The 22,747-nt window shown below is 39.7% G+C and overlaps 1 protein-coding gene across 1 annotated transcript in view; it reads left to right on the top strand.

Moving 5' to 3' along the window:
- Nucleotides 1–22,747, top strand: part of APBB1IP (amyloid beta precursor protein binding family B member 1 interacting protein) — a 62,713-nt gene that overhangs the window by 6,591 nt on the left and 33,375 nt on the right. Inside the window, exons 2-6 of the mRNA XM_030944114.1 lie at nucleotides 8,107–8,178; nucleotides 10,185–10,272; nucleotides 12,094–12,392; nucleotides 18,175–18,252; nucleotides 21,143–21,302. Of these exons, the coding sequence (XP_030799974.1) occupies nucleotides 8,107–8,178; nucleotides 10,185–10,272; nucleotides 12,094–12,392; nucleotides 18,175–18,252; nucleotides 21,143–21,302 (697 nt within the window). The remainder of the gene's footprint in view (nucleotides 1–8,106; nucleotides 8,179–10,184; nucleotides 10,273–12,093; nucleotides 12,393–18,174; nucleotides 18,253–21,142; nucleotides 21,303–22,747) is intronic.

Raw genomic sequence — 22,747 nt, 5'->3', positions numbered from 1 at the left:
GACACACTTCCACCCAGCCTTCTGCCTTTTCCAGGAGAAGATATGTTGGCAGAATTGAAATATTGTTCCTGTGTGCCATTAATCTGGCACAGAATAGGGAATTGGTTTTTTTACCAGTCTGGGTGAGGGCATAGGGCTGAAAATATGTCTTCTCCTACCATTTTATTCTGTGCAGTTTGCCCTGTTTGTATGGCTCATGAGGAGAAGGTCCCCAGACTGGACTATTCTGCAGTAAATAATTCTGTGACAAAAGAAAAAAAAGATGACCAAAACTGTAGCTGTATTTCTATAATGTTCTTAGACCCACAAGCCAGACTGAAGCACATTGACTGATGTGAGGATACTGTGTAAAAATGAACAGAAGTGGCACTGTTTTGATTTCCATAGAAACAATCCCCTTTGGGAGCTGAGGGGAAGGTACAAAGTGCAGTTCTGGTACATAGAAATTGCTCCCAAGCTTTCTCCTCCTTGCATATGTGCTTTACACCGGGGTGGTTTTTCCCCCCACCTTTCATAAGGTGCTTTTAACCCACAGTTCCCCAGATGATTGAGTATATTTGGGTCACATTTTCTGGAGCCCAGCATCCAGACTGTGTGTGTGCCTGAGAGTTACTGTGGAGAGGATCTTAGTGAGGAGTCTCACACCAGCCTGCATGCCATATCCCTCTACACCCCTTTACCTCAGCCACAGGTTAAATGTTCTTCCTGTCCTCTTGCAGAGCCGGAGCCCTTTGCTAACCCCCTCCTCTGGCCTTGGGTAACTTCTTCCTTACATACTGTGAGTAAGCTTTTAGGTAGTCCCTTGTTCCTTTCAGCTTCCCTTAAGTGAGCCTCTGTGACCATTCAGTAATCTTGTCATCCTGCCTCACCCTCAGAGCAGGACCCACAGCTGCTTCTCCCAGGCACCACTCTTGACAAGGGTGTTAAAAAAAAGTGTGTTTAGGGCAGTGCATGGGGGGAGAGGGGATGGTGGGGATCCATCACAGAGGTGATGGATGCTGAGGCAGCAGCATCTGGAGGATGGCCTCACTCAACATCCTGTGGCGCTTTACAAACATATTAAATGTCTGTCTGTCTCTCTCCACCCTCCTCACCCCCTCTGTCACTCTCTCTGAAAATGGAGTACTCAAATATCACTGAAAAAGATGGCACAGGAATTCCTGTAGTGTTTATTATTATCATCATGTTGACAAACAAGTGTCAAATACAACTGCTGCCATCATTTAAGTGAAACAGTGTCGTTTTCAGGTCTGTGAAATCTGGGACTTTTAGACAATAAAGACTTTTTCCAAAATCAGTCCTCACTGTGGGTTTGTTCCTGTAAAACATGGGACATAACTAAGTATTTCCAAAATAGCAAAAAGTGAACAAGCTTTCAACAGGTTTAATTGTACAAATGACATAGTTAAAATATATGTGAAACATGAGTAGGATCTGTGAGTTTGGGGTGCTTTTATCTAACAATGTTTGTGTTTATCTCTGGGTGTGTGATTCTGGAATTAGTAGAATATGAGCTCTAGTACCCCATGTTAACATTAGAGTAGGGCTCTCTTGATTGTATTTATCTGCCACTTTAATGTTAATCCAAAGCCAGATGTCATTTATTTATTATATAATAAGGATATTCTGCAGTTGTACAGTCTTCCTGAAGCTACTTGTGTTTTAGTGTGTCACTTTTATTCCCTCATGAATGGAGTTATAGCAGGTCACACCATCCCTGAGATAAATATGCAGTGTAACTTCAGCTGCAGATAAGCCTACAGTTATTGGCACACCACATTTCCCAGAAGAATAGTGAATATTAGCAAAAAACTGCTTTCAGAATTATCAGTGTGTGCAAGCTTTTTATTGGAAAATACTGTGCTTATCAATGCTAGGTAAGTACAGCGCTGGAAGCAGTCTAATTGCTTTTGATCCATGCTTTTCAAAATAGGGGCTAGTGTTAGAGCAGAAGAGAGTTACAGAGCCATGTCATGTAGGTAAGAAAGTCAACATGCTAATTACCAAATCTGATTGTGATTTTGAAACCTTGAGGTCAGCTACCATTACCATTGTATCAGTCCAAAACTTCAATTTCCATTTGTAGTATCTACTAGAATTAGTAACTAATTGGATTATGTTCCTCTAGACTGAAGTCTGCAGAGACAGATGTTCTCTTGTACTTTACTTCATAAAAGTGAGCCTAAATGTCTGTTAAGGATTTTTTACTAGATGTGATGAAATAGCTGGTTAAGGAACTTCCATCCTGCCTCACTTAGGTATATGAGAGACCTGGGTAGTATGAGATTTTCCTTGACATCTAGCTGTAAAATCACTGTGAGGAACCTAGTTAGATCTGTTTCAGACCTGCAGTCCATCTGGCCAGAAGGTTATCCCCAGCAGTGGCTGACATCAGGAACTTCAGAAAGAGGCAAGAAATCTCGTGCTGGAAGGTGTGGGGTAACCTGTGTGTTGTGAAAGCTTTGCTCTGGTTCCAAATCGGTGGAGTCTTTATTTTAGGTCTTAAATCATGAGCTTCATCATCCTTGCCTGAAGCTCTCTGCTACACTAGCACTTCTAGCTACAACTGCATGTAGAGAAAACCAACTCCTCATCTTGCTTACTCACCAGTTTTGATGATGAGTTTCACAGTTACACCGTGTGTGTTTCCCTGGAACAGTTATTTGGACTTTCATTTACTTACCCCATTAAATTTGTGTTGTAAGTCAGGATGAAATGTTGCCTCAGTAACTTTCCCCTAGGTTTTGGTGCATTTTTAAATCACACTAGTTTCACACCTGCTTTCTGTGACAATCAGTTACTCTCTTTCCAGCTTTTCACTTTTTGGTGGGACTCTGTCACTTTCATCATGCTTCCCTAGTTTTCTTCCATCTTCTGTCTTTGCTGTGGGATGATCTCCTTTGTGTAGTCTGTAGTACACAAGGGTGAATCTCTGATTTGAGCAATTTACTCCTCAGGGAGACTTCTCTAAAATATTAAAGATTTTTTCATTCCACTCCAGAAAGCATTTAAGCATTAAGCAATAGCAGGAGGTTGCTGTGCTGTTAGTGGTCACCTGGGTAGTCAAACTGTTCATTTTGGTGGTCCTGGTACTCTGACATTTACACTCTGTAGTGCAGAGACTAGGACCTGAAGGTGTGCTTTTGATGTTTCTGTGTCACTTGTCAAAATATACTTCATGTATTTTTATCTCTGCTACTTATGTATGTAGCAGTTTAAGAATAGCAACAATACTTTGAATGTAATGAGTGTGTCTGTAACACACCAGCTCACCAGGTCACTAAGTGGGCTGGTTCCTGATACTGTTTGTAGCATTAATCCACTCTAAGTCTTTATCTTCTGACATCATGGTGTTCCTCATTCCTTTTTTTTTGTAGCCCTTTGGTGAAACTGCATCAACTCTACTGAGTTCCAGAGATGACAATGTTGTTGGTGTTTCCTGCTCGGTTTCACAGGGCCTTGGGCTTTCGCCAGTGCAGAAACCTTTTTACCGCGTAACTTCCTGTGTAACTTCATCTTCTGTGAACAGGGGCTAGCTTTGAGTATTTCTCACAACTATCAGATTCTAAAATACTAACAGTTCAAACTCTGCTTGGTATAGTACCATATCTGGGGTTTTTTTATGTACACTGTATGGTCACTTTTTCAGATTTCATTTCATTTTCAAATAGGGGGTTTTTTGGGTTTTTTTTTAAGCAGGGTGATTTTTGTACCACTGTTTTTACTCTTCCTGTGGAGTGTTAAAGATTCTATCAAACAATTCAATTTCCTATCTAAATTGGGAAGGTAAAAAAAAATTAATAGATCCAGTGGTTCTGCAGGACTTCTGTTAAATAGTGGGGTGAATTAATGAGTCAATATTTATCTATTACATAAACTAAAAGTGAGACTCGTTGGTAGTTAGAATAGGACGTTGAAGAGAAGATGTCCCAATCTCTTAGATATGAAAAAGGTAAGAGTATTAAATAAAATAAAATTTTAAAAATAGTTTTTTTATAAGAGCTTAGTGAAGATTTGAGAATGTGAAAAGGGGGGAAATAAAAAAAACAAGGAGTACTTTTTACTGTGCTATTGTCCAGAAGGCATCAGTTTGAAAATCAGTCACTTTAAAAATACGTTACATTTCACATATGTGGCTTCCCACAAGGCCCTTCTCAGCTTGTTTTTTTTTTTTTTGTGACAACCACAATTTCTTCATTTTATTTAGATTCTGTTTTTTCTCTCTTCCTTCTCTTTTCTCTTTCTTACCTACATGACTTGGCTCTGTAACTCTTTTTTTCTCCGCTTAAAATCTTATGCATAGTCTGGGAAACTTAAAGTACTGTTCTGTTTGGTTAGGGGTTTTTTTTGATTTATTGTAGGCAGTAGTGATTTTAAGAGTTCTTAGTATAAGTACAGAATAAAGAAAAACCTGATGGAAAAGTTACAGTAGAGTTGGACTGGGTATGAAGCTCAGTATTCTTCTGGGCACTTCGCTAAATCTTTTCCTTTGTTTTGTTAATACACCTACGCATTTCACCTTGAATTTCTGGTTTGAATAAGTTCAAGGCTATTTGTAAAATTCAGAAAAATTTGCTGATCCAAAATGCAGCAACATCCAACAGGATAATTTCCAATAATTTCCAAGTTTTCTTATCTGTTTGTTTTTATTGTGGCAATCAAATAAAAGAAATGGATATAAGTGGAGAGAAGAAGAGAGTATGGACAGTCCTCTGCAATTCCATGTTATCGTGGACTCATATTACTATCTTAAGTTGTTCTAGCTCTTGGCAAGATCTTTGGTAAATATGCAGAGTTCTTATACTAATTTAATAGATCATTCAGTGTGTTTTAACATAAAAAATTTCAGTATATTTGTTGATTATGATAACAATTTTGTCTTCCTTAACCAAATCAATAGAAATTCAAGAGAAAATAAAATAGCAGTACAGGCAGTGGCTTCGTGATAACATGACTTTATCTTTTTTGTTTATGTTGTTAATTACTGAGGAGGGTCCTTAAGTTTGATTTTTACCTTTTTAGACAGTTCTTACTATTCCTCATTATAAGAACTTGCAACTGGTTACAACTCAAGTAATTTTTTTTGCCATTTTTATATTTCTATTCTGTAAAAATATAATAAAGGAGGATTTCAGTTTGTCAAAAGAACTTGTATGAGGATCTTTTCCTGAAAGTTGATGTAGCTAGTGCTTAAAAAAATCTACCAAAACCATACGAATAACTGGAACTGATAAGATTTCCTTAGAAGATATTTTGATCCCCTAAATCAGAAAACAGGAAAACATAAAATTATTCAGCACTATTTAAACACTGATGAGATACTTGTCAGTATGAACTGCTGCTCCATTTTTTGTCACATAACAAATGTATCTTCACTCTGCCTGATCAAATAAGTGCCATTTGATCTAGCCTTTCTATGAAAATTGATTCTCCAAGTGCCAGGTGTGTAGGAAGCTACACAGCTGTTGATCCAAAGAAATGAATTAAGATTCAGTAATCATATGCCACCAGCATACAGCTGAGTCTACAAAACCAGAATGTTGTGTACAAGGCTCTGTGTGAGAAGTGTGATACAGACAGAGAGTGAGTGAGCCATCCTGTGTGGATTTGTCAGCTGGAAAGGAAGCAGATAAGATGACTTTAACTCTCCACACACTCAGTCCTGTGTGATGTCTGTTCCTTGGGCAGAGCTGTGCAATCTCCACGGCTGGGCTAGGATTGCCCTCAGCTCTGTCAACCACATCCTATTAAAATGTCTTTAAGACATTCCCACTTCCCAAATCTTTAAGTCTTTGATTTTTGGGATATGAGAGAAATGTGAAAGTTGAAAGTTCAGTTCTTGATTGCCTGTGCCTTGTTTAGTTACATCACAATTCTCAAAAAGCAGATACTGATTTTAGGGTTTAGTGACCTTTATAATTTATCCATGTAATAGTTACATGACTCAAGATGCTCTATTAAAGGAAAAGCATTAAGACTGAAGAACAGGAAACTTGCTGGTTTTCTTTTCTTACAGTCTTTAGTCTCGTCAGAGTTGTTCCTGTCCTCAGTTAATTGCTTTCTTGCATCAGCCTGGTTCTCATCTTGCTGTGGATGGTTGGTTGTTTTTTGGCTGGCTACCAGGTGCTTACCAAGGTGCTCTATCGCTTCCCCTCCTCAGCAGAACAGGGAGGGAAATTACAATGAAAAGCTCATGGATTGAGGTAAGAACAGGGAGATCACTTGCCAACTACCTTTGAGCAAAACAGGCTCAACATAGGGAAGTTAAATTAATATATTGCCAGTTAATAAGATGGTAGGGTAATGCAAGATAAGAAGAAAACTAATAAGATCTTTGCCCCACCCTTCCCTTCTTCCCAGGTTCAGCTTCACTCCCAGCTCTTCTACCTCTTCCCACTCAAGTGGCACAAGGGGATGGGAAGTGGGGTTTGCAGTCAGTTCATAATGCTTTATCTCTGCTGCTCCTTCCTCTTACACTGCTCCTGCATGGGGACTCTCCCAAGGGAGACAGTACTTCATTAACTTCTTCAACCTAGTGCCTTCCCCCATGCTGCAGTTCTTCAACAGGTGTTCCAGCCTGGATTCTTTCCACAAGATGGAGTCTTAGAGCAGCAGCCTGCTCCAGCGTGGGTCCTTCACGGGGTCACAGGTGCTACCAGAAAACCTGTGCTGTGTGGGCTCCTCTCCACAAGCTGCAGTTCCCACCAGGAGCCTGCTTCAGTGTGGCGCACCATGGTCCTCATCTTCATTCAGGGCAGGAGGACCTCCACAGGCTGCAGTGTGGATATCTGCTCTGGCATGGTCCCTCATGGACTGCAGGGGAACAACCTGCTTCACCATGGGCTTCACCATGGCCTGCAGGGGAATCTCTGCTCCAGCATCTGGGACATCTCTCCCTCCTTCAATACTGACCTTGGGGTCTGCAGGGTTATATCGCTTATATTTTCCCACTGCTCTTTCACAGCTGCTGTGCAGCACTTTTTACGCTTTCCTAAGTGCGTTGCCACAGAGGTGCCACCAGCATTGCCAGTGGTTTCAGCTTTGGCCAGCGCCAAGTCTTGGAGCCACCACAAACTCCTGTCCCAGTCTGACACGGGGAGAACTTCCTTCTCACAGAAGCCACCACTGCAGCCATGCCCCACTAGCCCCCAAACCTTGTCACAAAATCCAATACAAGTGCACACAACCCCAGAGAGCTGATAGGACTACTTACATGTTAAAAGTTTGGCCCTAGTTTGAACCCTGGTTTTATGTGTTTGGTACCACAGTTCTCAATCCTTCGCAGGCTTGAGCCTCTTCATAAAATGATGCTTCTAGTCCTTGTCTCTGTTAGCATTCCACAGCAGATACCCTTTTACACTGCTTCTTTCCCTGCAAAGGAGCAGATTTATGAGGAGGAGGATTATTACAGAAGCTGTGCCTTCCCCATAGCTGAGCACCACTGGTGTGGGATTGTGTCCTCACACTGCCCTCTTGCAACAAGTGCTGCCATCCATGGTCATGCAGCATGTACCCATTTTCCTTGTCTCAGTGTGCTTCCTCACATCTCTTGAGGTTAGGTAAGACTGCAGTTCTCTTAGTGCAGTAATAATTGAAAGAAAAATGGAGAAATATTGAGCCAAAAAGGTGGTCACATACCTAACCATACCCTGATTTTGTACTAGGTAACACCCAATAAATTCCTGTAGTATTAGTTATCTAAGCCAAAGAAGATGAAACGTCTTTCAAGATGAAATGTTCAGGAATTTCTCAACATCAAACTTTGTTTCCCTCTCTTCCTCTCACAGGCTGCATTTTTTTTGTTTAAGATACAACCATGGTTTATTAGCAGGTGACTTTTATGAAATGTAAATGATAAAAGGATGTAGTTGGAACTTCTTATAAGCATAGATCTGAAGTGTGTGTTTTAGCATATACGGCATGAGGGTTCTGAACTGTTAGTAGATACTTCTAAGGTAGAGATTCAGGGTTTTGCAAATCACGAGCAATTGTTTTAAAGTTATTTGTGAACACAATATAAAAGAGCATTATGTATCTTCTGGTTTCAACCATTGCTGGCTTTGAAATGAACTGAACTTCTTGTTTGTGGTTTGGTTTTTTTTTCAGATGGAGCAAACCTGTGATGATATAGATGAAATGTTCAGCAATTTACTTGGGGAGATGGACATGCTGACTCAGGTAAATATTTTTTTTTCTATCAAGATTAGAAAAGTAGCTATTACATGTTAGAGAAAAGAGGGAACTGTTCTACATTTTTCGTGCACTTCCACTCTGAATAAATGCAGTTACATTGTTGTGGTAAACCTTCAGCTAAATTTCTCTGCTTGAAAGTTAAAACAAGTGGCCCAAAGAATAAGGTAATATCAGTACAGGGTAGGTTGTTAAAGAGACCTAAATGCTTGTGAAAGACATTTTCTGAAAAAATCCCCATTCCAACAATTTAAATTCCTCTGGACTTGATCCAAAGCAAGGAAAGAATTCTGTGAAAACAGGAAGAGTTTGAGTCTGAATTTTCAGGTATGAATGCTTAGCATACATGGGTAAATGGGATGTAGCCTGAGTGTCAAATGTGAACTTTGGAAATGAAAGCAACATTTTGAAGATATGTTTAAAGGATTCTTTACATATGGCAAAATATTAAGCTGCAGTGAGGGTGGTATTCAAGAATTCATGGAGATTTTGTTCCCAATGCAGAATACACTCTTGAGAGTATAAAACAGCATGAGCCTTTTTCTAAAGCTCTAATCATGAAATACTTCCTGCAAAAGCTGATGAAAGGAGAATTTTTATTTCTAGAAAAAAGATCTACAAAGGGAATACATTTGTTGTATTTTAATAAATAAATGATTGAAAACACTTAAGTTGTCATCTTGGATGTGTGAGTTTGGTTACAGTCTCTGTTTTGAGGGGATCTTTGTTCTTGGTGAATACCAGTGCTTGACAAAATAAATATCAATAATTCTGAGGCACAGAATAGAAATTGTGTTTAAACTGGGTGAAAGCCAAGATTTCACATGTTATTGTTAGCTGTCAAATCACAATACCTTGTCTCTCGGTAGCCTTTCTGCTCTTTAGGGCTTTTTGTAAAGGTGCATATTTATTTTCTGTATTTATATATCTGTGGAGGGATTTATGGTAATCTCATTTCATTAGTATGCCTTCAAAAGAACAAAAGACTGCCTGTGATAAATTTTACCTCCTCAGACTGGGCACAGCAGTGCTACAAGAGCAGTGGTGCAAAGAGTGTAAGAGAGTGAGTCTCTTGTCTCTGAGCTCCCCAGTGCAGTTCTGGGTGGGATGGGGTGTTCCTGAAATTGGGACAGGCTTCTCCTCCTCTTTAGAGTTCTGGCATCACATCTCACATCAGCCTGGTATGGGAGAAGCAGGCAGGGCTGTCTGAAAGCCTGAAGACTTTCAGTTAACTGAACTGGATCTGTTAATTCCCTCAGATTCTTAACTTTCAAAACAAGACTGTAGATAGTTTTTCACACTTTTTCGCCAGTCTATCAGTTCCTAAAATAAGTGTAAATTATAGAAGCATGCAGAGATACCTCTACATGGTATAACAGGGCTGAAAAAGAAATGAAAATTCAGAATTGACCTTTTCTGCTGCAAACTAGGAATCCCTATTTACACAGGTTTGCAGTTTACATTGCAGCAGCATGGGGTTTTGTTTGTTGTATTTGGGTTTTGGTTCTTTTCAACCAATAGGAGAAAGCAACAGCTAAGTTTCATTTATATTAGTAAATAAAGCACTCTGGAAAGCAAATGACACTGTGGCTCAAATGTGTACACAGCTAAACTCTTTCCACACCCTCCTTCAAAAAACCCAAGGAAGCTGAAAATCAGTCTGGCTTTGCCCACTGTCTCAATTAGAAACAGTCCAGTTCTCTGCTGTTCCCCACACCATGCCCAGGTGTTGCCTGACAGAAGTTGCTGCCATCAACATTGCACTGAGAAGCAGCAAATGCCTTGCCATGACTGTGAGACAGTGCTAGAACCCTTGTCCTGCCCCTAGTTAGTCTTCCAGTCCAACATAATAAACCAGTGCATGCCATTCTGTTCTTGAAGAAGAATTTATTTCATTAGATAAATTCAGGTAATTGGTTTTCAAATGTTAATGCATGCAATAGTAATTGCCATTACAATATTATCAGATATCTATTTTTCTTCTACCTTAACAGAGTTTAGGAGTGGAGACTGTACCACCTCCATGCCCCAAAGTGTCCAACAATGAATATAGCTTTACAGTTGGTTTTAAAGATTTAAATGGTAAGTAGCTGAATGGACTCTTTCATACCTTTTATACTTGCTTAAAATATCTCACAGCAACAAATGAGAAGAAAACCTTTACATACCCTTGATCAAAAACCCCAAACCAAAGAAAAGAACCCTGTTTTGCTGGAGGGGGAGGTATATTTTTGTGTCTCAATTTAGGAAACTTCAGAGGGAACAATTTTTTTGGGCATTTAAATAGAAGTTTAAATAGAAGTCAGTTTAAATAGAAGTCAGACTTTTAAAAATGTCTGAGTGTAGAGGAAAACAAACTTGAGAAGTCTCACAAAAACTTTCTGAAATGTAACCTTTTTAATGTAAGGATTTAACTTGGTGAAAGACAAGGTTCCTCAGTGTGATGTCAGAGCTGCGTAAGCAGTTCTGTCCAGTGGAAGTATCAGCTTCAGCTGCTTCCACTTTTCAGTGCTTATTCTCATTTTGGTTTGCACTGTCACTTTTGCATGTACAGCTGCTTGCTGAGGCTGTATGGCAAACCAAATGAGGGGATTTGTCTGAGTTTGAAGTAAAAACCCTTCCTTTGATTTTGTTTGTGATTGCCTTTTGGGTTTTTTGGGGGGGTGTTTTGGGGTTTTTTGACTGAGGGCTGGTTGTTTGCATTAACCTGAGTTGGTTTTTTTCCCAGGATCGGTTCCTTGTTGGGCTTCCTAAAGACTCTATCACTAAAGTGGGTAGAACTATGTTAATAGAGAGGATCATAAGCCAACTTTCCCACCGTAAAGAAAAACTTATTAAATATTATACTGACATAACAGGGAGAGCAAAGTAAACTGAGATGGCCTAGTGACATGTTCACACTTAGTCTCATGAATTGCTATTCTTTATTGGACTATATTAGCATTTTTGAGTATCTAATTCAGTGCTCTCCATCCCTCTCAAAATCTCACTTAAAGGTTTTCCCAGTTATTTGTTTATTTAGTTCTTAACTGGACTCTGTTTAAAGAGATTTAAACCACCGACTCTTGTTCAATCTTAAAGAACCCTTTTCTTCTAGAAAGCTAAAGCATCCTACAGGGTTTTATTCCACAGTATCTCTTTACACCATGGCTAGTTCAAACAACCACAAATTACATGTGAAGTTCTGGTATGGGATTTTATTTTATAATCTGTTAGAGTAGAAATCAGAAAGAAAAAGTTACAATGTTTCTATCTGGTTTATAAGTCATTTTTAAAAGAGACATTTTTGTTTGTTCCTTGTTTAAAGGAGCCTCAAAAGCATGTGTAATGTACCACCCATGTGGTATATCACAGATCACACAATTACTGCTGTGCTGCAGATGATACCATGCAGTTTCTTGTCTCTAATATTCTTTGATTCTGCTTCATTTTAATTTTAGAATTGTAGAATAGCAATAATACATGGAGATATGCTTGATCTAGGCCTCAGTTACATGGATTGTTGTGTGCTGTTCCAGAACTTGCTAAGCATTTATGTATGTGCTTACAGCCTAATGGGAGCTCATGGAATTTCTTGCATTCATATCACTAAGCATGCACCCAGTGACCTTGCTGGATCAGGGCCATGTTTGTAACATTATAAGGGCCTGAGACTGTGCCACTGGAACTGAAGCTTCCTGTCCTGTTTAGTTTGTATTCCTAGAGTTCCTGGTACTCTGAACTTAAGTGTGACCAGATTAATGACTGTTTCGAAAGCACGTTTGTTTCTTGAACACATGTAAAATGTTGTTTCCTTTCCTATGACCCTGTAACCATGCCTTCTGCAATTTAATCTCTGCTGAACTGGGAACAGTGCTTTGCATTACACTCACTCTCTGACACTTTTTGTGATTTTCTTTACAGAATCCCTAAATGCCCTAGAGGACAAAGACCTGGATGCTTTAATGGCTGACCTTGTAGCAGACCTTAATGATGTTGAACAGAAAACTTTACAAGCCCAGAAAGCTTCTTCTTGCAACCAGCAAAGTACAGTCACTCAGCCTTCAACAGGCTTGAATAATGACATTTATTCTAAAGTAAGTCCCTATGTTACCATTACTGGACAGTCTGGGGATGATTTGCCCCCTCCACCTCCACCTCCAGACCCTGAACCAGAACTTCCACCACCACCTCCACCACCTCCTCCTGAGCCACTTACTCAGGTAAGTCTGGGTCAAACCTTGTTTTAAACATTCACTAGTTCTTGTCATTTTGCAAGTGGTATTTGGCACTGGAACACTGATGGATCTCCCAGGTAGATGCATCTTGGGAAGGTTCTGCAATGATGAAATGTGAATGAACTCTGGAGTAAAATTTTTACTGCTGTGGCCTCAGCAATTTCTGCCTGTTCCTTGACCTATTGCCCATTCCTTCATCTTTCTAATCATCATTTTGATAGCCCAATACAGGCATAATCATTGCAAATGGTTTATTGTAACAGAAAATCTATCACTGAATTCTTTTAAGAAGCACTGATCAGTTAATATCTTCTTATAAAGAGCTTGGTTTTGGCATCAGTGCAAAGCATGGCCAATGACCTCCACTTCGTGAAGATGTCACTATGTGTCTTCATTGCAGTCCATGCTATTTGTACTGATGAGAAAATTCTGTGGGTGTTTCCTGTCACCCTGTTTTTTTAAGATGTTCTAAGCTTTCTGATGTTGACATTCTTGTAGTGAACTTTCTCACACACTTTCTGTAAATAACCCATTGTTTTGCATTCCTTTATGGAGGAAGAGAGAGTTGATAGGCTGTTCGTTTGACCAGTGTCATTGGAGAGGTGTCACTGTCACCCTCCAATCTGCTATCACTTTTAGAAAACTATAAATATTAGAGTCAGAAATTAAACTTCCCTTTTTTCTTTCACCTTGAGAATGGTGTTGTGCTTGTGTTCTTTCGTGTCCTATAGTGACAGTTTCCCAGCTCCATCCCTGGCCTAAGTGATTTGTTGCAATAGGAAAAGCAGTGCATTTGTGGAAAACTCAATATTTGCTGTAGGTAGTTTTGCTAGGTGACTAAGTCCAGGGACAAGCACAAGAGGTACCTCTCCTGGTCCTAACATGGAATTACTGCTCTTCTTGGTTTGCCTTTGAAAGGAAGTAATGAAGAATCACTTCCTTCCTTTGAAAGGAAGTAACGAAGACCCCTATCTGCAATAGGAGACATATGCTCTTAGAAGGTGCCAAAGTTATCAGTAGGTAACTATTTATAACTATTTATACAACTGAATATTTATACTATTTATAACAACTGAAACAAAATGTGATATTTGTCGTATGTTTTTGACATGGGGTTTCAGGGAGGCAGATAATGTGAGAATTCTGCCCTGTCACAGCCCTGTGAGAAGGCATTAAAAGAGTGATGCAGCCCCTCAAAAAATGAATCTGAAATCTTGAAATACACAATTATATCTCTTTCAGTATTCATGTTGGCAGTAATTATGATTGAGAGAAGGTGTTTACATTTAAGGATTGGAAATATTTTTGGGAAGATGAAAAGTGTCAGTCAGTTTTGCTTAAAACTGTGGTCAATTCATTGCTGTTTAAAAGCCCACGTGAACTGAATGTGAATCACCTCAACATCACTGCTGCCCCTGTGTTTGGAATCATACAGCAGACATATTCAGCAAAAGGAACAGAAAATTGGATAGGAAAATTGGATATGTCTGATGACATAAAAAGTGATTCACTAGATAAAGTTTCATTTGATGCTCAGGACCTTTCAATACTGTTTGAGGAATGAAACTCATAAACATATGGGAAAAGCTTTGCCATTTTTCTGCATCTCAAAGATAATAGTTCACTTCCTGTCTTAAAAGAATATCAACATTTGCAAAATACCAACTAAACAGCTTCAAAAGCTGAAGTATTTTATGTAACTAGTACGACTGATATAGAAGAGATGCTATCAAGATGAGTTTTATCCATTTCCTTCAAAAATTTCCCCATCTTGATTTAGACTCATGATCTTTAAGGAAGTACCAAACTTCTGGTCTGGAAGGGTAGCTAGTTAGGTGGGCTGACACTGGCCAGACTCAAGGGCTAGTAAGTGAACATTTGCTGTCTGGTAGCAGGTGGGATCAGCATTGGAGTTTATATTGTTTAAAATTTTTGTCTGCGATCTGAGTGATGACATAAAAACCCACCTGCAGCTGTGCTGAAGATGCTTTTAATTAAGGGCACTGACTGACAGGATCACTGGCAGACCTTCAATGCAAGGGGACTTAAAACATGAGGACTGGGCCAGCAAAATACTCAGAAACCCAGCAAGGTACAAGGTCCCACACCTGGGGTGTAATAACCATTTGTACAGTTTGGGAAGGGACAGGCTGAGCAGCAGCCATGCTGAAAAGGAGGTCCTGCTGGGTACCACAGTGAATAAGAACCTTGAGTGAAAGGTCATCTCAGTAGAGGAAACTGCCCTCTGTTGGGAGGAGTATGGCCAGCAAACTAAGGAGTTATTGTTCCTTTCTCTTGGCACTGGTGGTCCCACTGCTGGAATACTGCACTCTGTTCTAGATGTGGAGATGCTGGAGAGTATCCATCGGAGAGCTGATGGAATGGCCAGAGGCCATCATGCAGTGATCAGGGGCCAGCAAGGACAGGCTGAGGGAGCTGTGCTTGTCTACTCTGACAGAGGAGGCTGGGGAGTGATCTAATGACAGCCAAAACATACCTGAAGGATAGATGCAAAGCTGGTGGAGCCAAATTCTTCCATGGTAGTGTTAGGTCATCAATGTGGAAGGGGCAACAGCTACTTATTGTAGCTTTGTAGTTTCAGAGGGGACATTAGGAAAATGTCTTCCCCTTGAGATGGTGGTGTAGCACTGGAACAGGTGACCAAGAGAGATCCCAGATTCCCTTTCTTTGGAGGTTTTCCAAGCTTTGCTAGGCAAAATCATGACTGACCTGATCTAATATTGGTGGCCATCCTGCTTTGGTTAGGAGCCTGACTATGGACCCTCAAGTCTCTCTTCCAGGCAGCATTTTTATTGATGCTGGGATCTAAAGCACACTGAAATCAGCCATGATGAATTTCTTTCCATTGAGTGTTGTACTGAGATAATTCTTTATTAACTGACACTGCGCATTACCTGAGGGTCAAACAAGATTTTAGACTGGGAAGAGTATATACTTGCTAAACACAACTGGAATTCTATATGAAAAATATGTAGCCAAAAGTCACTTCTCCCTCAGTTGAACTGTTCCTCTGAGACTGATCTCTAATGATATTCTGGTCTCTTTCCAGATTCAGGGAGTGTCAGAGAAGGATAGGAACAGGTTGTAGAAGCGTTTCTAAGGAATATAATAGCAGTACTTTGTTTCCTCATTGAGGCATTGGTTTGGCTTTTTCCTGCAGCCTTTGCCTCATTTTATGATACAGGTTGTATTCAAATACTAATGGCATACCCACTGTGGCTTACTGTCCACAAAATTGCCCACAGGGCTATTACACAGACTGCAGTGTGAATGATGGAGGTAATAACCATTTAAAATTATGGAAAGAATAAACTTCAAATTAATATTCATTGTCTTGATTAGCATTTGTTTTGGCATGACATTTCTTCTCAGTAGAATGAAATTCAACTGTAAGTGAAATGTATTTTGTATCATCAAAAACCATGTTCCTGTTAGCCAGATTCTTGATAAGTGATTCTTGAGCCAATCAAGGCTGAAGTTGTGTTTAACACTTGTGGTTATCCTCAGTCAAATAAGAACAGTGTTAGTAATTCTCAATGCCACTGTGATATTAAGCTCCTATTTTCTAACCTTTAGGTGTGCCAAAATAAAGAAGTACAGCCTTTCTTTCAGGGAAGCATAGAGCTGTCTCATAGGTTTCCATCAACTCTGACATTTCTTCTTAAAACTGCCCTTAAGCTAAATAAGGCTTCTGCATTTGCTATTGACATGAGGACTTTGCATGTTTCTGTTTAGATCCAGAAAACATGGTGGTGATCCTGTAGTGGGAAAACAAATCCTGTAGCTTGTCAAAGCATTTCTGTAACACTGCTAAAATTTTGCATCTGATAGTTTATTTCCTTTTTCTGCATTAAGTCAAAGCTTATGAAACCAGGAAGGCTGTCAGGTGAGAGCTCTGTTGCACAAATTATACAGTGTGAGAACTCTGTTCAACACATGCGGATGAAGCCTGAATTATATCTGCCTAAAATTTTCATCAGCAAGCCTGCCCACACCACACTCAGCCACTTTGGTTAAGATGCTTTTCCTGCTTGCTTCATACAAGTGGTAAGGGGAGGGTCACAGTGTGAGAAACTGTGTGCTTTTCCCTCAGCCTTCAGCCATCAGCCTTCCTGCAGCAGCCACCTTTGTGCAACTGCTTGTGTTCAACTACAGAGGCTTTTTTTGGATTCTCTAAGTTAAGCACTGCTGAGCTATAGCAATGCAAATTTCCACACCTGCAGAGAAAAAAAATGAGATATTTTTAACTGATTGCATGGTATTTATAGTGGAGAATTTGATAACAGGAAACATGCTTGAAGCAGTGATAAAACAAAAGATGTTTAGTTCAGTCAGTCAGTCAGGAGTACTTTAGCTACTGTTGAACATGCCCCAAAACTTGGGATGAATAAGATAACCTTCTTTCTCTTTCTTTGCTATGATTGTATGATATTTCAGTAACAGGGAAGTGATGGCAATGCTTAGTTAGGCTTAGTTTCTTGCAAGTATATCTTCCATGAGTTGCAGTCAGTTCTCTTGGTTTGAAGACCACTAAAAATTATGACTTTAGGGTAGCAAATGGAGGCTGAAGGTAACAGAAATCTTGTGTGGGAGCAGAACAGGAACTTTCTCCCACAGTCCTTGACTGGAAGTTGGTAGCCTGTGAGTAGTGTAGCCCAAAATCCTACCCCTTTTAAACAAAGGAAACTATGAAAGTAAGAGAGCAACAGGGACAGCAAAAATCAGCAGAGAGGCAAAAAAGCAAATACAAGACAGTCTTCAGCAGAGGCAACAGGGATGTTAAGATGGAAAGAAACTGAAACCTCCAGTAATACTGGAGGAGTCCAGGGCAACCCCAGGAACCCAATCACTTGCTGTCCAAAATGTGCTTTTCTAACTCCAAATGTGACTGGAGAGAGTTCTGGAAGAGAGGTGGCATAAAGAAACAGTCCCAATCCATACAGCTGTCACAGAGGCAGCTAGTGCTACATTTGGTACATGTAGCTAAAATTCCTAGCACCTGGGGATCCTGAGTCTTCTTGGATCACAAATGTCATTGATGTTAAGAGAGAGGCATGATATTGATAGAGTTGCTTTGTAAAAGGAGAGCTGGATGATAATGAGATTTTTGGGATTCTTATTGTGGAATGAATTTGTGTGCTCTAACTGTGTCTGTGCTAATATGAATAGGTCCATTCATAGAATAAAAGCCAACTAATGGAGGTGTTCCTCTCAGTAGGTATCTGTGCAGTAAGAGATCATATGTGGCAAGTCAAAGAATTCAAGTAAATTCATGTACTGAATGCAGAGTATAAAATTGTAAGTAGTGTAATTGCAAGCCAAAATTTCAGTAAAATCTTACAAATTCTATTTCTCTTACCCTAATGAGAATCAAAGTTTTCTTCCAAGGAGCTGCATCCACAATGCTATTTCACCAAGGCTACATCGTCCTTCACTTTCTCTTTTCTATCAGCTGCATGTACAGAAACATGGAAGAGTCCAGTTTTCAGGTATCCTTGTAGCATTTGAGGAACAGATCATGTAAGAACTATATGGCTGAGCAGCAGCAGGGAGCATTGGACTTGAAAATCAAAGCTTTGTCTGAAGGATTTTAGGTCAAGGAAGGCTGGAAATTATCTGTGTGTATGAAGGTTGCTGTGACAAGCTTTATCTTCAGGATGTAAATATCAAGAATCAACCCTTTTCAAGTAAATGTAAATTGCTGAGATTACTTAAGAAGTATACTAAATATCTTGTGTCTTTTCAGGAAGAACTAGAGGCAAAGGCTAAAGCTGACAAAATTAAACTTGCATTGGAGAAATTGAAGGAAGCCAAAGTTAAAAAGGTGAGCCATAAAATAGTAAATGCTACTATAAGAGCCACCACCTAAATATCTGTTAACATTCTTCTTAATAATAAATTTCTTACTAAAATGACTAGGCTTTTCCATATTTTATCTGTAAAGATACTCTGTGGAGCTCTCATCATCCACCTCAAGAGAAGTCTCTGGGTGAATGCTACCTCCAAGGGACTTATTTTTTAGAGGACTTGGAAAGCATTGCATCTTTTTCTTTTTTTCAGTGTTGGGACAAAACCCACTGTTCTGATAAGTTGCTTTAGAGAAAGCAGAGTATACATGAAGAGGTTTCTTACTTATGCTGTGCTGATTCCAGGAGTATTAAACCTTTCTTTATAGTGGATACAGTGGATTTAGCTAATCCCTATTAAATTGATGAGGGTCTTCTTGCTAAATCTTTTCACAGCAGTGTAGTAATGTACAAGTATAATAGAAATTATTTTAGATCAACAAATTAGAAGCTGCAGGTGTTCAGTAACTCTGAATAGTGGATGTGAACTAAAGACAGTCATGATCTTTCAGTCTTGCTCAAAGAAGATGGGAAGTGTTGCAGCCTGCAGAGCTTCCAGGAAGAATGGAAGTTTCCAATAAATTTGGGAATGTCCAGTCTTGAGGTGGTTCCCACAGAACACTTTACATTCATGTACAAATGCTCCTTCTGAGAGAATGTATTGGGAGGATTACACTGATGTTGACTTTGTAAAGCTCTGTAACTAAAGTTATGACTGCTCACTGGTCACCCTCTGTTCATTGTAATGTTAGCAATTCTGCTTTGGGAGACTTTGTTTTCTCAACTTTTTTCCCCCCGTGAATATTTGTAACCATACAGTAGAAGTAAAGTTCAATCTTGTGACTAGGTCACTATAATGGAATTACTGTGTCATTCTTGAATTCTAAGTTGACTATTGTCAAGAAAGCTGGTTTTCTCTCTTTTACTAAAAGCAGAGGGCAGAGATGATGGTGAAATGCAAACTCACAGCCTTGGACTTAGGAGAGAAGACTTTGGCTTCTTCAAATATCTTGGAAGAGTCCCATGTGGAATTTCCTGATGGGAAGAAGGGATCAAGAAATCTGGTTAATATTTAAAGATCACCTCCTTCAAACTCAAGACAGTTCCATCCCAGTGGAAGATGATCAGAAAGCATTGTGAAGATGATCAGGAGTGTCTCCTGTGAGAAGAGGCTGAGATTGCCTAAGGAAGAGAGGGGTCTGTGTGGTGCTTGTCTATCTCTAGAAAAACCTCAAGAGAGGGTGCAAAGAGAATGGAGCAGGGCTCTCTTCAGTGCTGCCCAGTGATGGGGCCAGAAACAATGGGCACAAATTGAAAAACAGGAGGCTCTGAACACCAGGAAACACTTCTTCACTGTGAGGGTGGGTGAGCCTGGCATAGGTTTCCCAGGCAGATTGTTATCTCGTCCCTGGAGATGATAGCAAACCATCAGACAGGGTGCTGGCCATCAGTCTCTAGGTGGCCCTGCCTGCCCAGGAAACTGGACTGGATGACCACCAGAGGTGCCTTTCAATCTCAGCTGTTTGGTGATTCTGTGAAGATGGAAGCTGCACGCATGTTTCTGAGCAGTCAGTTATAACCAGACATAAATCATCTTTTGCCTTAAGCGTGTTAGATTATGCATGTACAACATTCTTTTTCTGTTTAATCTGCATTATGGCTCAGATGCTTATTTTACAGAAGATTCTTCTTCCAAGGATTGGAATCAAAGCAAGTTCATGGCTTTTGTTACATTTGTTTTTGCTTTTCAGAGATAATGTAGATTTTCTCTTGGGGATTGTAACTCTGCTTCTGCATGACCTTTTACACAGATTGTCTCTACAGAACCAAACCTTCTTATGCACACATTTTAAAATAAAGAGCTATTCAAACAAAAATATGGAAAGTCCTCCCAACTCACCAGCAATGTACAGACCTTGTAGAGAATTATTCTGCTGTTTTTAGTACTAATGGAGCATTTTAAGTACTTTCTTATAATGTACTTTCAGTTCTTTATCATATCTTAGGTACTTCAGCATTTTCTTGCATTGTTCCCCTCTGAAGAAAGTTCACTGTGTTTCTTGTTTAACAAATACTTCACCATATAAAGAAGTAATGAGTGTCTTTGGTTAATTTGGTCAGTTAGTAACTCATAAGGGGAAGAGGAGGGGATCTTCTCTCTGTGTTGGCCAGTGAAAGAACCCAAGGGAATGGCCTGGGACAGGCCCTCCAGGAAAGTGTTCACAGCACCAGGCCTGACAGAGTTCGAGAAGCATTTGGTTCAAGAAGCTCTTGGGCACATGGAGCAATGCTCTTGGGCTTGTCCTGTGCAGGCCAAGAGTTGGACTCAATGATCCTGATGGGTCCCTTCCAACTCAGCATATTCTGTGAGCTCATCTGTTTTCTTATTGATGACAGTTGGACTATGGCCCATCTTAGTACAATCCAATTTCAGGTTATTTTGTTGGCATGGCAAGATTCTTCCATTCTTTTTCTGTTTAAAACTAAATTTTCCACATTTGTAGCTTGCATTAAGGACGCTCTGTCCTTTTGTACTTGATTTCCCTATCAAGCATTTTCCTTAATTGCACATCTAGTAGATTTAGAAAAGAGATTAACTTCTGCTTTTTCTTCATAGCAATTTCACCTTTCCTGAAATCATGCATAGGACAAGGTTTAATTCTATTTTTAGAGAAAAGATCTTTATTTTGGGGAAAATTATAATGTGAAGATTTCTGAGCTGTTTTATTCTCTCAGCTTGCTGTGGGACAGGATACCTTTGAATCAGTAATAACCTTCAGCCTTTATCTTTCTTATCCATGTTAGCAGATTCAGATGAGTCCTTTTGTTGCTTCTGAAATTAACTGCCTGTTCTGTGACTGTTCTCAGCTTGTTATCAAGGTGCACATGGATGATAACAGCACCAAGTCCCTAATGGTGGATGAGCGCCAGGTGGCACGGGATGTTCTGGACAACCTCTTTGAGAAAACCCACTGTGACTGCAACGTTGACTGGTGTCTGTATGAGACGTACCCAGAGCTGCAGATTGGTGAGTGGTGTAGTCACATAGCAGATAGATAGAGGGCTGGTAATCTTGGAAGATCAGGTATGCATTGGTAATCTTGAAAAGATAGTAACATTTCTCCTGCCCATGTATCCTGTGATGTTGGAATATCACAGACTCTAAGCTTAGGGATGCTGCAGGAATATGTTTGGTGTGTTTGTGCTGTAGAAATGAGTCCATTCAGCTGTGCTGGGACCTGCAGAAGGCTCCTTGCTTTTCACCACTTCCATTATTTTATTTTACACAAAATGAAGGAGCCATGTGAATTTCAAGGTGATGACAAACCCAAACACACCAGTAGTCAAATCCACTTTTTGAAGAGAGGATGCAGTGCTGGAGTACTGTCAGCAGGCATGTATTACATACTGGCCAAACAAATGTCATTAAACAAGACTCAGTGAAATGTGTTTCAGTCATTTCTAATGCTCTTCATTTGTGGTAATAGTTTTTTTAAGTGTAGCTGTGTACAGGGCACTGCTCTGTGATGGGGCTGCAGCTCTGCTGATGGTAAGTTATGACTTCTGCAGTAATTAACCTGGCCTCCAGGTACTAGGAAACAGCTGTGCAAAACTTATGAATTGTTCTGTGCAACATAGTAAGTCTTGTTTGAAAAAGGCTTCAAGGTTTCTTTCATTAAGAACACAGTATTCTCTAATTGTGAAATATTTTAGAATCTTTTTGTTTGCCAGCCTGAAAAGGTATTGACATCAAAAGGAGAAGAAAAATTGCCACTACTTTCTTTCAGAGTCACATTTGACCTAGAGAAATGGGAAGTTGTCAAACAGCCTTTAACATTCTCAGTTTACAGTCTCCCAGCAGAGATGGGAAAATTCTCAAATAAACTCAAAGATCAATATTGCACTTTAAAAGACCCCCAGGTGTAGTCATTCTGCTAAATTAAACAATAGAAATTTAAAAATAACTGGAAAAAAGCCTGACTGGTCATGAGCAAGGAGATGTTCATCTGCTTGTAAGAGTGGTGCAGAAATTTACTGCCAATCTGTTTTTGCTACTTGATGAAGACAATGGTGCTGCATTCTTTTGTACCTGCTTATCTTAACCAAGAAAAGACTGGAAATGTCATTTCACCCTAGAAATCTGACAAAACTCACTGAATAATTTTGGAATGTTTTCCTGTCTTAGAAAGTTGCTCCCTTTTTGTCCAGTGTGACTTGGACAAACATGTCTGAGTATTAGGATAACATCACAAAAACATATGGTTTCTGAATCTCCATAGTCATTAAAACAAATGTACTTGTGTTTCTGCGTAATCTGGGCAGATATTTGAATTTCTCATCATGCAATTAAAATGGAAGGTATCAAGGAGATTGTTTGCTATAAACATAGGGGTAAATGGTTGGAATTTTTTTGTGAAAATTAGTTGTGCTACTTTAGTCCCAGCTAATGCTAGGTGATCTGGTTAGTGTTAG

This window comes from Camarhynchus parvulus, chromosome 2 (genome assembly GCF_901933205.1).
Source record: "Camarhynchus parvulus chromosome 2, STF_HiC, whole genome shotgun sequence".
In the NCBI taxonomy this organism is placed as follows: domain Eukaryota; kingdom Metazoa; phylum Chordata; class Aves; order Passeriformes; family Thraupidae; genus Camarhynchus; species Camarhynchus parvulus.
This window is presented reverse-complemented; position numbering and strand designations above follow the sequence as displayed.